At 38.8% G+C, this 916-nt stretch overlaps 1 protein-coding gene across 1 annotated transcript; it reads left to right on the forward strand.

The window, feature by feature from the left end:
* Positions 1-3: 3 nt before the first annotated feature.
* On the forward strand, positions 4-911 carry LOC109131716 (calcium-dependent protein kinase 28-like; the record flags this gene model as incomplete). The annotated part of the gene is made up of 5 exons (XM_019242891.1): positions 4-135; positions 239-365; positions 472-587; positions 680-787; positions 879-911. Coding segments are annotated over 5 exons (516 nt in total), but the record flags the coding sequence as incomplete, so codon positions are not given.
* Positions 912-916: the final 5 nt, after the last annotated feature.

The following is a 916-nucleotide window of genomic DNA, read 5'->3' on the forward strand; positions in this document are numbered from 1 at the left end:
TATGTTGCTCCCGAAGTACTCAAGCGCAGATCAGGCCCTGAATCAGATGTCTGGAGCATTGGTGTTATTACGTATATATTACTTTGTGGGAGGCGCCCTTTTTGGGATAGGACAGAAGACGGTATATTTAAGGAGGTGTAGTTTATAACTTCTTTCAGTAAAAATTTCTATGTATACATACACCTTCTCTCTCTTATACCTTTCTGACTTCTTACTAATCTTTGACTACGTCTAATAGGTTTTAAGAAACAAACCTGACTTCCGTCGCAAACCATGGTCAACTATAAGCGACAGCGCGAAAGATTTTATTAAAAAGTTACTTGTGAAAGACCCACGAGCACGGCTAACTGCTGCACAAGCCCTATGTATGCAGTTCTTGTTTTCTAGATACTAGTTGGTGATTTCATCATTGGCACCTGAATCTTAGACTAATGTTTTTTTTTTTCTTTCTGTTTTCTCTTGCCTCTGTAGCACATGCATGGGTTAGAGAAGGGGGCAATGCCACTGATATCCCTGTTGACATTTCAGTTCTGAACAACTTACGCCAGTTTGTTAGATACAGCCGTCTAAAGCAATTTGCGTTAAGAGTAAGCTAACTGTGGAAGTTGTTGGATGAAGAAAGAATAAAAAAAGAGGTCAGGACATGTTTCTAATGTTTTGAATCTCCTTCTTCTGGCAGGCTCTGGCTAGCACTCTTGACGAGGCAGAGATTTCTGACCTCAGAGATCAATTTGATGCGATTGATGTAGATAGAAATGGTGTCATAAGTCTTGAGGAGATGAGACAGGTGTGATTTTTTTTAAGAACAATACTAATTGGATATAAGCATGTAGTAATAAGGTAAATAATGTTTTGTCCTTTTTTTTTTCTTTCTACAGGCACTTGCCAAAGATCTTCCATGGAAACTGAAGGATTC

This window comes from Camelina sativa, unplaced genomic scaffold (genome assembly GCF_000633955.1).
Source record: "Camelina sativa cultivar DH55 unplaced genomic scaffold, Cs unpScaffold03038, whole genome shotgun sequence".
Classification (NCBI taxonomy): domain Eukaryota; kingdom Viridiplantae; phylum Streptophyta; class Magnoliopsida; order Brassicales; family Brassicaceae; genus Camelina; species Camelina sativa.